The sequence below is a fragment of the Chelonia mydas genome, chromosome 7 (genome assembly GCF_015237465.2).
Source record: "Chelonia mydas isolate rCheMyd1 chromosome 7, rCheMyd1.pri.v2, whole genome shotgun sequence".
Taxonomy (NCBI): domain Eukaryota; kingdom Metazoa; phylum Chordata; order Testudines; family Cheloniidae; genus Chelonia; species Chelonia mydas.
In genome coordinates this window covers 81,761,582-81,777,650 of record NC_057853.1, presented here as the reverse complement: position 1 = coordinate 81,777,650, position 16,069 = coordinate 81,761,582, and the positions used below count along the sequence as shown (strand labels likewise).

At 44.4% G+C, this 16,069-nt stretch overlaps 1 protein-coding gene across 2 annotated transcripts in view; it reads left to right on the top strand.

Annotated features, from left to right (window-relative positions):
* CDH23 (cadherin related 23) overlaps positions 1 to 16,069 on the top strand; it is a 514,496-nt gene that overhangs the window by 319,485 nt on the left and 178,942 nt on the right. For both annotated transcript variants that reach the window (XM_037904844.2, XM_043551833.1), the window contains exons 14-17: positions 8,029 to 8,093; positions 9,657 to 9,894; positions 12,673 to 12,778; positions 13,669 to 13,796. In XM_037904844.2, coding sequence (XP_037760772.2) covers positions 8,029 to 8,093; positions 9,657 to 9,894; positions 12,673 to 12,778; positions 13,669 to 13,796 — 537 coding nt within the window. The remainder of the gene's footprint in view (positions 1 to 8,028; positions 8,094 to 9,656; positions 9,895 to 12,672; positions 12,779 to 13,668; positions 13,797 to 16,069) is intronic.

The window sequence follows — 16,069 nt, the reverse complement described above, 5'->3', positions numbered from 1 at the left end:
TCCCATTCTAATTGTGCTTCACATGTGCAAAGTGTGAGTTGTCACTGGATCCTAATGTGGTGAATTTAAACCCTGTTGTCACAAGAAACGCTCCCAAGGCATTCATGCTTAGCACTGACTTTTATTTCCCAAATTTAATGTTTCTACCCCATCATTTCAGCTGTAGAGCTCTTAAAAACAAAACAAAGCAAAAAATTTAACAGCAAGATTTGAATTTGCTGGGGGGGGCGGGGGCAGAAAAAAAACGAGGAGTCCTTGTGGCACCTTAGAGACTAACAAATTTATTTGGGCATAAGCTTTTGTGGGCTAGAACCCACTTCATCAGATGTATGAAGTAAAAGATACAGGAGCAGGTATAAATACATGAAAGGATGTGGGTTGCTTTAGCAAGTGTTAGGTCGGTCTAACAAGACAATTCAATTAACAGCAGGATACCAAGGGAGGAAAAAATCACTTTTGTAGTGGTAATGAGAGTGGCCCATTACAGACAGTTGACAATAAGGTGTGAGTAACAGTAGGCAGAAATTAGTATTGGGGAAATTAAATTTATGTTTTGTAATGACCCAACCACTCCCAGTCTTTATTCAGGCCTAATCTGATGGTATCTAGTTTGCAAATTAATTCCAGTTCTGCAGCTTCACGTTGGAGTCTGTTTTTGAAGTTTTTTTTGTTGAAGAATTGCCACTTTGAGATCTGTTTATTGAGTGACCAGAGAGATTGAAGTGTTCTCCTACTGGTTTTTGAATGTTATGATTGCTGATGTCAGATTTATGTCCATTTATTTTTTTGCGAAGAGACTGTCCGGTTTGGCTAATGTACATGGCAGAGGGGCACTGCTGACACATGATGGCATATATCACATTGGTAGATGTGCAAGTGAACGAGCCCTGGATGGTGTGGTTGATGTGGTTAGGTCCTATGACGGTGTCCCTTTTTGTTAAGAATGAGTAAAGGGTAATTTTTCACTCTTTGTTTTTAAATAAAGGGTAACTGATTTCTGTGCAGATTTATCTTTGAGCAGTGACAACCCTTAGAAAATTTCAGTGTATTATGTGGAAGTTTGGGAAAGTAATAAGCAAATGGAAGATGGTGCAATTAAAATGGAAAAGAACATGCAACTTAGCTGTAGCAGTCTCTACCACTTAAAATAAAGACTTGAACATGCATGGTAAAAATGTATAGATGTGCGCATGCGTTATAAAGTGCAGTTTTCCCCAGAAGGGATCTGATTCTGATCTCAGTTTCACCAGTGTAACTCCATTTACTTCAATTAAGTTACTCCTGATTTACATCAGTGTAAGATAAGAATTGCGCCCCATGAATCCACTCTACAAGAGTAGTATGATTGGCGGTCTCTGCTCAAGAGAGGCCTAGGGCGGGACTATTAGAGTGCTAAAGATTGATGTGCACTGGCAGAGCTGTGTGGGAGCCCAGGACTGAAATAATGGGGGGTATTGCATGTCAAAATTGAGGTGTAATATCCGAGCAATGTGTGTGAAGCTTGCACAACATTTGCCTGCTCTCTATGCTTAGTGCTATTACTTTTTCACGCTCAACAGCAGTAAAAATCCTCCAACCTAACCCCAGAAAGAGAGGAGAAATAATGAAGATTTCTGCTGAACATGTGCAATTTCAGATGTACTCTTTTCCTTTTCTTAACACCAGCAGAGTGATATTTTTCCTGACCCAGGAACTAGAGCTGGTGCCTCAAACTGAATTGCAGTGTTTATCAAAACGGGTGACTGTGTCTGCGATAACGGGGATCTTGAGGGCCTAACATAAAAGATGATCTCTCTCTGAGTCGGATGGCTGCTGTGTGGTTACAGAGTCACCATAACACAGGATGTTTTCAGTAAGTGTACAACATGCAGATTTCTGAGGTCTGCATTGATTCATCCTGAATTCACCATCCGTGGGCCCACAACAAATATGGCTGGATCACCTTCCCATTTAATCCAATTTAGCAAAAATAGATCCACTGAGGCACATGGTATGCTGCTGAAACTCCATTGTTTTCAGTGGCATGAATTGATACCATAGGCATGAATTTAGCTTTTATTTTTAACTTATTTTAAGTTTTGAAAATATTTATTTATTAGACACTTTGTAACAGCAACGACCAAAGTGTGCCTGGCATTTACAAGCTTGGCCTAAATAAACTCTGAAACTGAAAGCAACATAGTAATTCATGGAGAATTTCTTGTCCCTGGAGTTACAGAAGCCTGTGTTTTTGGAGCAGAAGGTCCAGGTTCTGTTCATTCCCCATGCCACATTTGTGTAATATAGCTAGCAATCATGGTGGATTTGTTAGAGAGACTGACCGGAAATGAATTTGAACAGAGCAAGAGACAGGAGCAACAAGAACTGAAGAGGGGATCTTTGATTAAAACAATAATACTAATAGTATATAAAGGGAACCTGGAATGCACAGAATTTGTCACCTTGTGCTATTTCATTTGTGAACAGCCTGCTAAAGTGGGTACTAATGTGCTGTATAAAGGGGTAGCCAAAAATCCATTCCCTCTCAGTGAACAGTTGGGGCTCTGAGAACCATTTGGCTGAAGGGCCATCTGGACACATGTGGATAGATGTACTGGCCACATTAACTCAGGGCAGCCTGAAAGCTCTCTGTGCAAAGATGAGGTTGGATCAAAAATGAGGAATCTGCTGTTTGTGTGACTGCTCATTAGCCTTCTCCCTAATGGGGTGGAATGCATTTGGTCTGAGACTTTAGGGAACCCTTTCTCAAAGCCAAGTTCTGAGCCAAGAAAAACTGAAGCCTGAGGCTGAAAGACCATGCGGGACGATTACCCCAGCAGGAAATTGCAACCTCTCAGCTTCCAGCTGGCAGAGGAGGATAAACACCTGGAAGGCTTGCTGGGGGGAGCTGAGCTGTCACAAATTGATAGGTATGTGGGTTTCCTACGGGGCAATCCTGACCAGACCAAACAGCAGTTCTACTGAATGCAGTAACTCCTCACTTAGTCATCCTGGTTAACATTGTTTAGTTATTAGGTTGCTGATCTCTTAGAGAACATACTCGTGTAAAGTCGCGCAATGTTCTGTTATAAGGTTGTTTGGCTTGCCCTGCTCCGCCCAGCAGGCCCCCAACCCCGCTCCCTGGCTGGAACGCCGGGCGGGCGAAGCGGGGCAAGCTCCCACGCCCCCACCCTGCTACGCCCCTGCCTCAACCAAGCTTCATAATCATCATTGGTGAGTATAGTATTAAATTGTTTGTTTAAAATTATTTAAAATGTATACTGTATATGTATATAAAGTCTTTTGTCTGGCGAAAAAAAAATTCTTGGAACCTAACCCTCCCCCCCCCCCCCATTTACATTAATTCTTATGGGGAAATTGGATTCGCTTAACATTGTTTTGCTTAAAGTAGCATTTTTCAGGAACATAACTACGTTAAGTGAGGAGTTACTGTAGATGGATGGGAGGTTGAATGAAGAAAAGGGAAAGAAGGAACAGGGAGTCAAGCAGTAATTACTTTTGTTTGTCCTCCTTCCTGTCTGACAAAGCTCTGATCCTCTGCATTGAGGGTGCCTCTTTAATGCAGAATGATTAGGGACATGGATGGAGCACTGTGATGTGCCCTTCAAGAAGGGTGCTGTGAATTAGAACAAAACCAGAGACATTTCCTGCAAAGGTTTCCCTTTTGTTCCTTCATACTCCTCCTCTAGGACTTTCATTCATAGGAGGGAAAAATATGTAGGTAGTCTGGTAAGGAACCTCTCCTTGCTTATTGTGGCGGGAGCTGTGCTTGTAAGAGAAATAAATGTTTTGTGTCAGCTACTCCCCACTGTGAGGGGAAAATGAAGTGAGACATGTGCTTGGACTAAGGAAGGGGAGACTGATTGCAACACCGTCCCCTGTTACATTTAGGGGTCTGGTTCCCTTGCCTCAACTAAGTGGAACTTAATTCAACAAAGAACCCACTTCAGAGGCATTTTCCATCACAGCTTCAGTGTAAATGCTACATCCTGCAGCACCAACTGCAAACAAAGCAGCCAGGACCGCACAGTTCCCCAGGACATCCAGTTCCCCATGCAGTATTTGCTGAGTGCAATTGAAAGCTTCCCGCTTCTTTCTAGAGGCAGGCTCTGTGTGTAGTAAGAGGCCTCCTCAGTGATTTCAGCCTGAATTGAGAGAGAGAGACTCTTTCAGAATCATCAGTCTCCTGGTGGGATTCTCCCTGGCTACTGGGTGGTAATTAAAGGCAGGGGGTGGTTTGCTTAATGAAATTATAATGTACAGAATAAATAAATCAAACATTACAGCATTTAGTAGGCAGAAGGCTGTTCAGCTAAATGTACTAGCAGGTGCTAAAGGTGTGCACTGCTGGAGTGTCACTCAACTAGCATTAGGCATTAAGAACTTACTGCCTGAGTTGGGAAGGCATTTGAGAAATATATGATTTCTTTCCAGTTAATTTTCACACTTTCTCCTCCTCTTCCTTCTCTCTCTCTCTGTTCATACCCCTTTCTTCCTCCCCACTCCCATAACTGTTAGGCAAGCTAAGCACCGTTAAAGGGGTTTCCTCCTTCTGTGATACTCTTGGACATCTGTTCTATCAAGGATAATCAAGGGCATATAAATCATGAAGGTTGCAGGAGAGGGTTCTATTCCATGCCAGCCCTAAAATACAGCCCTTTGATGGCATTATGAAATGAAATGTGTTTCTGCCCCTGCCTTTCCCCGTTCCACTGGAACCAAAGAAACCCAGACAAGGGCTCAATTTAGAAAAGACATTAAAAAAAAAAAGATAGTTTGGGATTTTTATTCCACTTTTCTCATTTTAAAATAAAATTTTCTGGTCCTTTTCCTTTGCTGCCATTCATACATATTTTATATATTCATTAGAGAAAAGACTTTAAAACATCCACAAATCTTGCCTTGCTCACCCAGAGTGACACTTTGAGTTTTACACATTTTGCTGGGAAGGTTGTTATTATTTTGCCATGGTCAGCCTGCAAAACCTGTCACAGCTCCAAACGATTTACATGGATGGGCTGCTGATGGTGAAAGGCCTCAGATTCTGCTAGGAGCTAAAAGTACAGTAACAGCGGCTCAGCCCCCTCTTTCCCCCTTGTGTCCTAACCAAACTGCTTCTTACATAAAGAAAATTTACCTTTCTAAACAAAGAGGCATTTGCAACATTGCATAATTTTCCTTTCAGAACACTGTGTGGCTCTAAAAGAGGTTGTGTTCATGTGTGTCTCTCATACTGCCAGTATCCCTCTCTCTCAAGGAATGTGTAAGAATTCCAGGATAATTAAAAACTATGTTTTTTGGGTAGTTGGTGCATGCACTTCACAGTGACATTTTACATTTTGTCCCCATATATCTTCTTATGTATTTATGAGCTACCATATGCATGAGCATGATTGCAGTGCAGATCCCTCTGGGGGCACTTGGCACATCAGTGGAAAAGGGGAGACTTTGGAATAAGGGCAACAGGGCATATCTCTCCTCTTACTAAAAGTACTTTGGGATCTTTAATATCCAGGGTGAGGTTTTTTTATTGTTAAGGTTTCACTTGACGGGCCCCACACACAAAGAATTGCATGTCACTCATGTTAGCTACCTTGGAAGGGTAAAGAGCTGAGTTGACCCTACTATGATTTGAATCTTTTGTTGTAACGAGATTGAGTTTTCCAGCCTGACCTATAGACCATGAAGCTGTCCCTTTCAGAGTCTGCATTTTATTGTTATGGTGAAATATTGACAGTGAATGGTGTCTACTGTTGTTTGGATAATTCAGGAACATAAAAGTGCAGAAAAAGTGATCATGGGGGTATTGAAGTAGGACAGTTTTTGCAAAGGTTTTCCTATTACGTGTCTGTTGCTACTACAAAAAGGGAACCTTAAGTATCCAGTTAGGATTCTATCTGTGCACCTTTGATACTTACTTGGCTCCCATTATCATGGTATCTCAGTGCTTTTGATGTATTTATCCTCACAACACTCCAGTGAGGTAGGTGAGTGCTAATAGTGTCTTTTCAGAGAAGGGGAACTGAGGCAGTGAGAGACTAAGTGGTTTGCCCAACATCTCGTGGTTCCTTGCTCTGCCACAGAATTCCTGCGTGTAGAGTGTGCAGAGTCCCAGGCCCTAACCATTGGAGCCATCCTTTTTTTCCAGGAAAATACTTTTCAGAATTGGGTTCTTACTTATCTGAGAACTGGTATTTTGGATCCTCTAATTTAAAAAAACCAACACCATGAAAATTGTGGGCTGGGGTGAGTATCTAGCATTGACCACTGGTGACTTGTCCAGAAGTTTAAGGGAGAAAATTGACTGTCTAATCCTCCTCAGTCATGGAGAGAGAGATTGGTTGTTAAGGGAGTGTGGAGGGTAAGCATGGAAGTTACAACTATGGGAGCTTTCTCTGGCCTCCAGCAGGAATCAGAAGAGCCCCTAAGTGGGAAAGCAGGATATGATTTCATATTTCAGATGAATGAATAGGTTTTGTTTCTTTCCTTCATACTGCAGCATGTTCTACTAGATATTTGTATTGAATGATAAACCGCAGTGACTCCACTTGCTATCAAGGAAAAATAAAACAATGTGACAATGGACTAGTCCCAAAAGACATTGAGTGCCAGATCTGTTGTGAAGATCCAGGATGAGTGAAAACCAGTTTTCATGTGTTTGACCTGTCTCCCAGGTCACATTTGAACAGGGAATAGAAAATGTAAATGAGATTATACAGAATGATGCAATCTGCTGTGGAACATGCCTGTTGGTATTTTCCCTCTACTTTTGTCCTTGTAAGGCCACGTAAAGTGAGTTGGCATAAAAATCAAAGCTTTAAATTGTTCCCTTCTCTGGCTTGCCTTGTATTTTGGACTGGAAGAGCTTTGGGGCAGGATCTGTCTCCATGTCTGTGTTTTGTAAGGCCCCAAGTACATTGTCAACGCTGAGTAAATGGTAAAAATGTGCCTCACTCTCAGTTTCAGTACTTCTGCATCTTCACGTAATTGAGACTGGCGTCAATGAGTGTTGCCATTGAACATGAGAAATGAGAACAGTAAATGGCCCAATCTATGGGAATGCCCTTTTACCTACTTTTAATTGAGGATTGCTTGACCCCAGTTACATGGACTATGACTCCCCTCTGTAAACGCCACACTTTTATGTCTTATTTCCTTTCCTTGGCAAATCAGGCCTTGCAATATTCTCTGGAATCATCACCCACCCCCACCGCATGTTAGTGTAACTGCCCCTCATTATTGTGTGGATTTTTGTAATGCTTTTTTTCTGCAGGATTTTATCATGGACCATTCAAGCAGTTTGTCTTTCATAATTATTGTATTAATGTTCTTTTCAATTTTCTGTGTCTTTTATTATGTCCCATTGTTCACAGGTATATTTTTGTGTGTACTGTTTACTCTACCAGCTGCTCTTGGTATGTAAGTTAGAGTATATGAAAAGTTTCCTACTGCTAAAGTTTTGTGGAAGTGGTGTAAAGAGGATTTGATGGAATGTTGTTGTCTAGGGCAGACTATGAATCAGGGACATGCACAGAATACGTTTCAGGAAAGCAAAAACATCTGAGTCCCAGATTTATCAGATGAAAAATGTCAGCTAACAAAACCTGCGCTGGTGTTAGCCTATTAATTCACTTGTAAGGAGAAGGGGCAGAAAGCAGCACTGGATTTGTATACTCACTTTGAATGGATTTTGGGTGCAGCTCATGCTGTAGGTAGTCATGGCAGGTTGGAGGATCAGAAAAGCAGAGTTAAATAATTATCCCCTCAGAGGAAGTCCTGAGGAAAGTGTAACAACCCCGTACCCCCACCCTTTCTGCAAGAAATCCTAGACAACAGGGAGCACATAGGTAACCTAGAAGGATGTCAAAGGAACCATCTGACCAGTGCAGCAGCCATAGGAAGGAGAGGTTGAATTAAAATTCCTATAGATTTTTTTAATGTTTTCCTAATCAAGAATTTACTTTTTAAGTTGAAATTCTCATAAACATCTTTCTTATTAATATTCCCTTTGTACTTAAACTTTTTTAGGCAACTGACAATGATGTGGGCACTTATGGGAAAGTCAGCTATTTTTTCAGTGATGATCCTGACAGGTAAGTGCGACAAACCTTCTCAGATAGTTTCATTTCCTTAAAATCCCCTTTCAATCTTGCCATGAATTTACAAAATTGGAATGTTGGTAACTTTAATCTGTGAAGTCTCTCTTGAGAGAAAGGCTACCATAAACTGTCTCAGGGAGGGCAAATTGACCCTAATAGAAGGCCTACTCCAGTTTTTACATGTCTTGTTTTCTATTTAAATTTCTTGTGTGATTTGGGTGCTCATAAATTGAGGGACAGACAGGGCTGGATCATAACAGAAGGCTTAATCCTACTCCTATTGAGGTGAATAGCAAAACTTCCATTGACTTCAATGGGATCAGCCCTATGCTAAGTGCAGATACTGTTCAAGCCACCCCCAGCCATCTCTGCCAGTTCATAACGGTCCAGATCTGTATCTGGTTTTGGTGTCCATACTTGGAAAAAGGATAGTGAAAAATTGGAGAGGGTTCAGAAAAAAACTACAAGAATGGTTTCAGGTTTGGCAGGCACAGCTTAAAATGAGAGATTTACAGAACTCAATCTACTTAATTTATCAAAGAGAAGACTCAAGCAGTCTATAAGTACCTGCACAGAGAGAAATTTTCTGATACTAGACTGAGCTTTAATATATCAGAGAAAGGTGTAATATCATCTATGGCTTGACATATTCAAACTGGAAATAAAGTGCAAATTTTAACAGTGAGGATAGTTAACTTTTGGAACAATTTACCAAGGGATGTGCGGGATCGTCCCATCACTTGGAGTCTTTAAATCTGGGCTGGGTGTTTTTTAAAAGATAGGCTCTTGTTCAGCCGCAAGTTATTGGGCTCAGTACAGGAATTACTAGATGAAGGTTTTTATGGCTTGCTAAAGCAACAGGACTTAAACCTGTGCTTAAACAGAAACATGCTTAATTGCTTTGCTTAATCAGGACCTAGCTGCACAAATATGTAACTTGAGGCCAACACCTACACTTAAGAACAACTTCTATGATAGTATTAGAGCTACACATGGGACGCACTTCTGCTGTGGGTGAGTGACCGGGAATCCTTTGCTACAATGGAAGGAATATGGTATTGACAATAAGGCTTAAAAGGGGCAAAATTTATCCTGGGTATGATTCCATTGACTTCAATGGGAGCTGCAGCTGCTCAGCCCCTTTGAAAATCAGGTTTCTTATTTAAGTGTTTAAATGTGGATTTGGGTGGCAGAGTTAGAAAATTTTGTCTTTGACCTCTTCGTGCCTCAGTTTCTTCAGGAGTTTGGCTTTAACTTTCCTGGTGCCTCATTTGCTCTGTCTGTAAAATGGGGTAAATAACACCTACCACCCAGAGGCTGAGGGTGCATCAGTGTCTGAAAAGTACAATGAGATCCTCAGTTGGAAGAGGCTATAGAACTGTGAAATGTTACGGTCAGGAGGAACCTATGAGATGATTCGCACAGCATCAAACCTTTTCCAATTTCCCTCTATGCCTCTTTCTTATGGTGTTGTTTCAGGCTGCTGTTTCCTGTCTGCCTGACATGAGGGTTTGACTTGGTAACTCCTCTGCTCCCCCTCTTTTTTTTGCTTGGCAGGTTCTCCCTGGATAAAGACACAGGCATGATCACGCTGATCGCCCGGTTAGACTTTGAAACGATGCAGCGCTACACGCTGACTGTGATTGCCAGGGACGGAGGTGGGGAAGAGACTACAGGGCGAGTGAGGATTAACGTTCTGGATGTCAACGATAATGTCCCCACCTTCCAGAAAGAATCCTATTTGGGGGCTCTCCGGGAAAATGAGCCTTCAGTCACTCAAGTGGTCCGTCTCAGGGTAAGAAATGGGAGCCCCAATTCACTTTCTACTATACTTCCCTTTCTCCGGATCCACAATGGTCAGTGTTATTAGGGGGACCCGTGATCCAGGATTTCTCCAGCTAGGGTCAGTCGCAGATGAGCCGGGAAGAGGAGAGAAACAGCATAAAGTGCATTTTAAGTCTTTTTTTTTTTTCCTCTTCACTCTTTTAATTTCTTTTTTACTTGTCATTGCTCCCTGTCATCCCCTCCTGTTTGAAAGCAGTCTGAAGCCAGGGTGATGCTACTGTACCTCAGTGAAGCCCCATGGAGAGAGCTAGCCACTGTAATTAAACCCTTTATGGATGCAATTAAACAGGAGTATTACTGGTCAGGAATATGGGTGGGGGGGAAGAAGGAGAAGGAATTGCAGACCATCTGCTCCTTTGAATGCTTTAATTACTCCTTATTGTGAAATGCAACTGACTCTGCTTCTCTAGCTGCCTAGACTTTCACCATGTCCCTTTCCTCCCCTCCTCCCCCCCTGGCTTCCTTGGATGTGTTCAGGATTTACTGTATCAGACTTTATTACACTGAGTGATTGGGACTTCCCTGAAGGCGCTCTGGATTTTGTGACAGGATTGGAAAGATGCTAATGAATTCAGCTAAGTAAAGAGAAGAAAGTGTGTGAGGTTGGGAGAGATGAATTTCCATTATGAGTGTCTGTATAATCATTGCTCAGGAGTTCCTGTGAAATGCAGGGCTATAGAAGGACAAGAATGTACTGTTAAAGGGAAATATAGAATTACTGAAGGCAGTGGAATTTCCATTTTGATAGGTTTGAAATTCGAGACAAGCTTATTCAATTTCAAAATTCATCATTGGCATGACAAGCTGTACACAGGTGGACAAGCTCCACCAATGTAGACAAGCCATGCTTAGCAAAGAGGAGGAGAGTCACAAGAATTTCCCATCCCAGCTGTATCATTGCCAGAGCTACCTCCGGAGTGTACCATACCCACTAGCAAAGCTTTCTCCAGAATGCAAACTCATCTTCATTATCATCGGATCCCTTCCTGATGAAATCAGTGTTTACCTGTGGGAGTTGAGCAGTTTGTTGCTGATCAAATTGTAAGCTTTTTCTGTTTGAAAAAAGAGATGATGGAACCCACTTGTCTCCTTGAGCATGACAATAATAAACTAGGCCTTTTGCAGTTTTCTTCAAGCTGGTATCTGTCTTCAGTAAACTCAGGCTGTGTGAGTACTGTAAGAGTAATGTGGTCATCTCTTAGATATTTTAGATCTAAGTTTCTATTCTTTATAGGTATGAGGGACTGGAGAGCAGGCGTTTAAGACACAGTGACTCTTCTCTCTGAGGTGGGATGTGAAGAGAGATGATGATTCCAAAACCCTGTCAGCTATTGCTGCTCACCAATTCACAGAGCAAGGTGGTGTCTATCATTAGTGAATATTTCTGTCTTGCCCTCACAAACTCTGGCAAGCAATCCAAAAGGAAGGAAGATGCCTTATCCAAGGCACACATAAGTGAGAGGAGGAAAAGATATTTGGCATAAGCATGAGGATGAAAGGGTAGTCCAGAAGAAACCAGCAAGTGGAAACCAAGCCTTTCTGTTTCTTACAATGTAAGGGATCCTCTGATGCAGTATATAAACTCCTCCCTAGCATGGAAGGGGTTAAGAAGCTGCTTTGGGCTGGAGGGCCCCTGTCTTGCCACACTTGCAAATCATACCAGGACTGGAGGAAGAGTTAAAAAGAGGGAACTCCACTTAGACTGGGCAGGCCTGGAGAGAGCACTGACAGCTGCAAAGCCCTGCCCTTGCAGAAGGAGGGTGCAGAACCCCTGAGATGAGGGGGGAAAGAACTGAGGCTTGCATGCCCAGAGAACTCTGAAGTGGACATGGATATTCCCAGGCCCCTCTGAAGTAAGAGAGGTCCCACTCCTGGAGGGAGCTGCCTGCAGGTTTTTCTTTGCCTTTCTTTTGTTTAACCCCATTTGCTGACTACGGGCTGTTTGGTGGCATCACTGCAGACACAGAGAAGGAATGAGAGCCCCCAGCCTGAAGGTGAGCACCAGCCTGCTGAAAGACATCCTGCAGCACCCGCTGGGGTGAAGATGGAATAATTGGACACATGCATGCACTTTCCACGTAGCCTAAAGGGGGTACCCTGCCACAGACCGCCACACTCACCACCTAGAGCAGAGATCGGCAATGTTTGGCACGCAGCCCGCCAGGGTAAGCCCTCCGGCGGGCCGGGCCGGTTTGTTTACCTGCTGCGTCCGCAGGTTCGGCTGATCGCGGCTCCCATTGGCCGCTGTTCACCAATGCAGGCCAATGGGGGCTGCGGGAAGCGGCGCGGGCTGTGGGATGTGCTGTCTGCTGCTTCCTGCAGCTCCCATTGGCCTGCATCGGCGAATTGCGGCCAGTGGGAGCCGCGATCGGCGGAACCTGTGAACACGGCAGGTAAACAAACAGGCCTGGCCCGCTAGGGGGCTTACCCTGGCGCGCCGCAGGCCAAACGTTGCCAATCCCTGCTCGATAGTTAGTTATGACCATATTTAGGCTAGGGCAAAGGCTGGTATAAACTGTAGGAATGTCCATTTACAGATATCCATTCCCTTACCACTACTGCCTCCCCCCATCCCGCGACTGTTCATTTTCCCCCTAGCCTCTTTCCCTCCCATCTTTTCCCCAAAATTGTTTGCCTTCTTTTCTCTGCTTATTAGGCTGCAGCATTTCTCAGAGATGGCGTCTGTGTTTATATGCTAACACTGGGGCTTTTTTCCGCTTCAACCTAGGCAGCTGATGAAGATTCCTCTCCAAATAACCAGATCACTTACAGCATCGTGCAAGCGTCAGCCTTCCGCCGTTCGTTTGACATTAGTGTCTCTGAAGGCTATGGAGGTAAGCGCTGTTGGGGCACTGGTAGGGTGCTCCATGAGTGGAGGGGCAAGGGGCCGAGTGGCACTCATGGGGGAGTGGTGGCTTGGTTATCCACATTACACTTCTGCTTGGGCGTGGGCTAGAGCCTGCAGCAGTGGCTGCATTCGGAAGGTGGTGTGTGGAAATGCCATTCGGCGCTGGTCTCCTGTCTCCTGGGATCAGGAGAAGAATCAACCAAGATTTTCAAAAGTGACGAGTGATTTTGAGTGCTTCAGGTGTTGGGTTCCCAACTCGGGCCACTTTACTGGGAGCTGATTTTCAGAAAAGTTTGGGTCCCTGCCTCCCCCAAAAGGTGCAAATCAGGCCCCTTTAAGGTGTCTCAGTTTGGGCGTTCAAAATTGAGGCCTCCCCCCAGCATTTGTTACTTTTGAAAATCTTGGCCTTAATCAAGGCAATTCTGCTAAGAAATGCAATTTTTTTACTGGGAGGGGTGGGAACTGGTGCTCACTCTGAAGAGTGGCTGGCTATAACTCCATTGAGTGACGGAGGCTGACTCAGAGTAAATGCTTCTGTAGATTACTAAGGGTGCATCGACCCTGGAAACATTTGTGGTTATCTGCACTGGAGCAACTGCCCCAGTGCTAGCCATGGTGGGTTCTCTCATTGTAAGCACTGTGACCAGCTGCTGCCAGTGGTAGCACAAGTGGAGTTATATCAGTGAGGAATAAAAACTCACAGATTTTCCTAGTATAGATAAGATCTCAATGGGTTGTTCCAGGAGTGTACCAGACAGATTTGTTCTGCTACTGTTCAATGCGTGCATGCGTATGTGTGCGCGTTCGGGTATGTGTGTTAGCTCTTAAGTGGGCTAGTACCAGCTGCATTTACTCCAGTGCTTTATGCCATTTCAGTGATAAGTGTGACTCGTCCTCTGGATTATGAGCAAGTCTCCAATGGAGTTATTTATCTGACTGTGATGGCCAAGGATGCCGGTGTCCCATCACTTAACAGCACTGTTCCCATCACCATCGAGGTGTTTGTAAGTACCAGCCGTGCCTGCCATTGCACTCTTCCCCTCCCCACAAAGTCCTACCCCAAGCAGGAAATTCTCATCATGGCATACTAATGGCTAGTAGCACAGGCACTGCCAGATGAGTAGGTCCGCAGGCTTGATGTCAGTGCCCCAGCCGTTTTTCTACTTTAGTAAAAATATTTACTCCTGAGGGCATTCTGCACCAAAAAAATAAAAATTCTGCACACAATATTTTAAAATTCTGAAAAAATTCTTCAAATTTTATTTGTCAAATAAATGTGGAGGCTCCAGCATGGCATTGGGGAGCACAGGCCACTGGCTGCACGGAGGTGGGAGATCACTGTGCAGCTTCCCCCTGCGACACAGACTCAGCGATGAGGCTGCATCCAACCCTGCCACAGAGCAAGGACATGACCTGCCCCAGAAACACCCCAGGGCCCTGCCCTCCATGCCAGGTACACCAGGTGTGGGCAGGCAGGCTTAGCAAGGCAGGATCCAAGTGTGGAGGGGCTTATTGTGGGGAGATTCAAGTGTGGTTGAGAGGGTTCTGTGTGGGGCAATCTGGGTGCAGGTGGCTCAGGGTGGGATCTGGATGCAGGGTGGATCTGGATGCACAGGGGCTTGTTGGGAGGTTCTGGGTGCAACAGTAATGGGACTCTGCAGGGGGGGGTCCAGGTGAAGGCGGTGGGGCTCAGGGCGGGTGGGGAGATAGAGTTTGGCAGGGAGGTCTTGGTGTGGGGGACTCAGTGTGGGGTCCAGATGCTGGGGGAGTGGGAATCAGGTGTAGCTGCTTGGAGCTCAGTAAGATGGGGATCCAGGTGCAGCTGGCTCATTGGGGTGGTCCAGGTGCAGGGTGAGTGGGCTTGTTGGGCGGGTTCTGGATGCAAGGGAGGTGAGGCTCGGCAGGAATGTCTGAGTATGAGGGTGTCTGGATGCATGGGGGTTGGGCAGATAGGGGAGCAGCTCCCTGTACAGTGATCCCTCCCCTTGCAGCTGAGGAGCGATGGGTGCAGGAAGTGTGAGGGGTGGGAGAGTTTGCAGAGGTTTTTACAGCTGGGGGAGAAATCTGGGGGTGGGTCTGAAATGGCCCTGGATGCCGTGCAGGGGAAGAGGAAGTCCTGTCCTCCCCAGGCCAGCTGGGACTAGCAGCTGAGCCTGGCGCAGAGTAGGAGCTACCAGCTGGGTCTTCCCCAGTCCCATCCCCTGCCCCAAAGTGATTTACCTCTGCCGGCTGCCCTGGGCACACAAAAAATACTGCTGGAAGGGCCACATGTGGCTTCCCTTTGCTTCCCCATCAGAAAGTCATTTTTCTGTGGGGAAGCAAAGAAATCTGCAGGGGACATATATTCTGCACGTGCGCAGTGGCACAGAATTCCTCCAGGAGTAAATACTGCTTTGCATTTACATAGCACCTTTCATCCAAGAATCTTAAAGAGCTTTACAACCCCTGTGAGGTAGATAGGTACCATTCTGCTCATGCTTTAGATATGTAACATAATACACAGAGAAGTTAAGTGACCTGCCAAAGCCAACGGACTATATAAGTGGCAGAACCAGAGTAACGCTCAGGAGTCCTGTTTTGCAGTTTCCTGTTGTAAACATCAGATGTTGCCTTTGCATCATAGAGGGAGATCACCCAGCACCTGTGGGTATATACATAATATATCATGTGCAACGATATGGTACACGTGTTGTATTTATACGTACCAACGTAAATATATATGCACGCACATACACTCTTCTCTCCATTATTTTGAAATTCCCTCTTAATAGCAACCTAAAGAAATAGCATTCCTTTCCCTCTCAAATGAGGGGTTTTTTTAAAATAAAACCCACCTTACCCCACTCTGTGTGTTTCTAATTGAGAATTAGCTTTGTATGAGTACTGGCATCATCAGTGATGTTAACAGGTACATGCACATCTCAGGAATAATTTTTGTTCATAATCTTCTCTGCAGAGCTAGCGGACGCAGCTCATAAACTGATTTTGGTGTGAGCCGCAAGCAGAGTGAAAAAAATTCTTGCAGAGAGTTCCTTTACAAAAATAAAATTAGTAATTTAGGGCTGGATTTACAAAGTGTCTAAAGGAGTTAGGAATCCTGTTCATTGAAAGGTAGAGCACCTAACTCCCTTAGATGCTTTGCAAACCCAAGCCTTAGGGGCCTACAAGATACTGTCCAATACATTATAGTAGTTTTGAGGAGAGAGTTGAAATCTGGTGGCTAAATAAACTCAGGCTGTCTCTAACATTTGTTATGTCTGAGCAACAGAGGGTGATT